Below are 1,625 nucleotides of genomic sequence, written 5' to 3'. Positions count from 1 at the left end.
TTTGCTTGTTGGGATGGGCAAAATTCCACCTTGTCCATTCCCCAAAATCTGAACTTCATTACACAAAATTGATATAAATACAATTTGTAGGTTCATGACAGGTTTACCGACAAAAACAACCTAAAATGAAGGGGACAGAAAAAAAAAATTGAAGTTGGAAACAGCCTTGGTCAAACACAAAACAAGCAATTATAGGTTTTTATGCTGTATAGATTTTTAATGTAACATGTAATAAGCACTGTATATGTAATAAATATTACACAACAAACTATGTATAGAAGGGAACATGTACTTACTGAAGACTGCCTGATGGCTTTGGATGCTGGTTTGGTGATCTCGATGGCGTACCTGGTGTTCGCACGTGGGTTGACTTCACTCACCTGTGGGAAACAGGCAGGTGAGAAGCTGCTTCCCACCTCACAGGTGTAAAGCTCAAGTGTTGTTTCTCAAGTTTTGCCATTTCTTATAGATAAGTGCTACCATTTTTCAAGTGTTAGTAATTTTTACCTGTTGCCATTTCTTAAACAAATGTAGGTATTATAAGTGCTACCATTTCCCAAGTGTTAGTAGTTCTTAATGCTACCATTTCCTAAGTAAGTGTTAAAATTTCTTAAGTGCTGATATTTCTAAAGTGCTGACATTTACTAACTAGTATACTATGCCTTAAGTGCTATGATTTATTTAGTGTTATACTTAAGCATTAGAGGACTTGATTTTTACGCTTTTACCTCTACCATCAACGTCATGATTGTACAGATGTAGCACATTTAATCATTAGTCTTGTAGCACATTTAGGTCAATTAAATTTTCCTAGCGCGTCGTACAAAAGGACACTTAAGATAAGTGGAAGAGCTACAGGTAAGGTGCCAACTACTCCTGGTGCCTGTGTGAGACTTAGTCCTGCTTAAGTCTAATGAAAATGGGTCATAATCAATACGTAAAAGTTTGCCAACATCCATGCAGAGCCTTGTCATAGAAATCACTAGATTATCATTAAAAAAATTGACTGGACATGTACTGCTCATTCAGATGCATGGGACTGAATTTGATGTGGTATAGTGGTTACAGGGTAGGTTTTGGGTCGTCTCTCTGATATGTTTGCCCCAATGTTGTGGGCTTAGGAACTTGACAATGGAGTGATGCACACTGAGCCTCTTGGCTAATAATCTGCCAAAAGTGTGCCAAAAACACATAAAGATTTGGTGCGCCGATATGCCAAGATCTGTACATATGCCAAAGAAATGCAACTGAGCTGGATTGCACCAAACACAGCAGTTCATTTCCTAGAAAAGGGCACTAACCCAGTTTCCTTATAAGGCATGCACAGAGGTGTACTCACCAAAGCCAGTCTGAGTAGATGGTGCTCGATATCGACATACGAGCCGTTGGGATACCTGACAGAGTCGTTCCTTGGGCTGTCTACATCGATCCTGTAGGCAGGGAAGCATGGCAGGCTATCATTAACGTGCCGAAACTGGTCATCCAACCTTACTGAGCAGCTCATTATAATCCTTTCACTAGTGTTAAATGACATGGTTAAGAACAAATAACAACTGGTATGAGGGGGGTAGTTAAAAAAATGAAGTTGGAAACGGCCCTGGTCCAAACACAAAACATGAATTATG

General features: G+C 39.4%; 1 protein-coding gene across 1 annotated transcript in view; it reads right to left on the bottom strand.

Moving 5' to 3' along the window:
• Positions 1 to 1,625, bottom strand: part of LOC118432013 — a gene marked incomplete in the record, with an annotated part of 48,969 nt that overhangs the window by 18,659 nt on the left and 28,685 nt on the right. Inside the window, 2 exon segments of the mRNA XM_035843489.1 lie at positions 297 to 380; positions 1,340 to 1,430. Coding sequence (XP_035699382.1) covers positions 297 to 380; positions 1,340 to 1,430 — 175 coding nt within the window.

Source organism: Branchiostoma floridae, chromosome 15 (genome assembly GCF_000003815.2).
Source record: "Branchiostoma floridae strain S238N-H82 chromosome 15, Bfl_VNyyK, whole genome shotgun sequence".
NCBI classification, from domain to species: domain Eukaryota; kingdom Metazoa; phylum Chordata; class Leptocardii; order Amphioxiformes; family Branchiostomatidae; genus Branchiostoma; species Branchiostoma floridae.
The sequence above is the reverse complement of the archived record's forward strand: the minus strand, read 5'-3'. Positions and strand labels throughout refer to the sequence as shown.